At 36.6% G+C, this 1,593-nt stretch overlaps 1 protein-coding gene across 1 annotated transcript in view; it reads left to right on the top strand.

Moving 5' to 3' along the window:
* Window positions 1-31: 31 nt before the first annotated feature.
* The window catches only part of LOC21391586 (enolase), a 9,534-nt gene continuing 7,972 nt past the window's right edge, over window positions 32-1,593 (top strand). The window contains exons 1-2 of the mRNA XM_024172593.1: window positions 32-423; window positions 513-603. Of these exons, the coding sequence (XP_024028361.1) occupies window positions 32-423; window positions 513-603 (483 nt within the window). The remainder of the gene's footprint in view (window positions 424-512; window positions 604-1,593) is intronic.

Below are 1,593 nucleotides of genomic sequence, written 5' to 3'. Positions count from 1 at the left end.
AATAATTTTTCCTCCTGCCTTTTTTGACATAATGGTACATTTAGTTATACACTTGCCTGAAGAAGCCATTCGAGGAGGACCAGTTCACTTAAGATGGATGTATCCATTTGAACATTTTCTTGGATCGCTAAAGAAATATGTCAAGAATCGTGCACATCCTGAGGGTTCGATTGCTGAGGCATACATTGTGAACGAAGCTCCGACTTTTTGTTCATTGTATTTAACTGGAATTGATTCACGGTTTAACCGACTGGCCAGAAATTGGATAGACGATGAAGATCGTATTGTTGAAAAGATTTCTGTATTTGATACTCGCTGTCGGCCAATTGGGAAGATGCCCCCCGTCACATTGGATACTCATTTACGAGAGAAAGCCGAGTGGTGCGTCCTACATAACTGTCCAGAAATTCAGCAGTTCATTGAGTACGTATTACTTTCACTTTTGTCACTTAATTGTTCATTGATTGTGTCGCATACAATCATGTCATTTACTTTCATTCTCTGTTAAACAGTGACCATAGGAAGGAGATTGATGGCGACGGTGGAATCATACCATTAGATGAAATTCAATCGAAAGAGTTTCCAAAATGGTTTAAGAATAAGGTACATTTATAATTAATTTACATTAATATTGTTAAGTCATTAAAAAATTTCGTTGTAAAGAAAATTCATGTCTCATTACAGATTTTCAATATTCGAAAGCAGAATGGCCCAGAAGCGGGTTCAAGCTTCTCATGTCGAAGTTATCCTGGTTGTGTGGTGAACGGTGTCAAGTTTCTGACACGCAATCGGGATATGAATCGAAGTACTCAAAATAATGGTGTTTGTGTTCGCGGACCTGATAACTAAATTTTTTATGGAGTTTTGGAGGATATTTATGAACTGTCATACTTGAATGACAATTCTGTTATGCTTTTTAAATGTCTGTGGTTTGACACTCGTCCGGGAAAGAAAATGATTCAACACTATAAAAATAGAATAAGTGTTTTTGTTAAAGACACGTGGTACGAAAACGAACCGTTCATACTTGCATCTCAAGCAGAGCAAGTTTTTTACGTAGACGATTTATTTAACGGTCCAAACTAGAAGGTTGTAGAACACTTTCGACATCGACATATTTGGGACATTCCAGAAACTTACATTGATGACGTGATGATAGTCCAGGATACAGAGTCTACAAATATTGAGTTAGTAGTGGAACTACCAGAGATTGACTCATTTGTATTGAATCGAGATGATGGATCGTCTAATGTTGTCAGAACCGATGTTAATGCAATTATGAAAGATAAGTCTCCCGTAGTTGATGATTTTATTAATGACGAAGACGATGAAACTTTAGAGGAGTACGTTGAAGAGGAAGTCATCGAATCTGAAGACGATGATGACATAAATGATGATGGAAACAATCAATAATGTAGCAGCAACAATGAATATAACTACAGAATAGTAATCTTTGTCATTTTTCTCAGATTTCGTTTTAATATTATGATCTTATTTGAATTTATAAATATTGTTATTAATATGAATTTGTTCACAGACATTGATGGCTGGTAGGGTAGCGACTTACGCTGGCTCTTCAGGGGGAGCGCAGCC

Source organism: Morus notabilis, unplaced genomic scaffold (genome assembly GCF_000414095.1).
Source record: "Morus notabilis unplaced genomic scaffold, ASM41409v2 Scaffold359, whole genome shotgun sequence".
NCBI lineage: Eukaryota > Viridiplantae > Streptophyta > Magnoliopsida > Rosales > Moraceae > Morus > Morus notabilis.
This window is presented reverse-complemented; position numbering and strand designations above follow the sequence as displayed.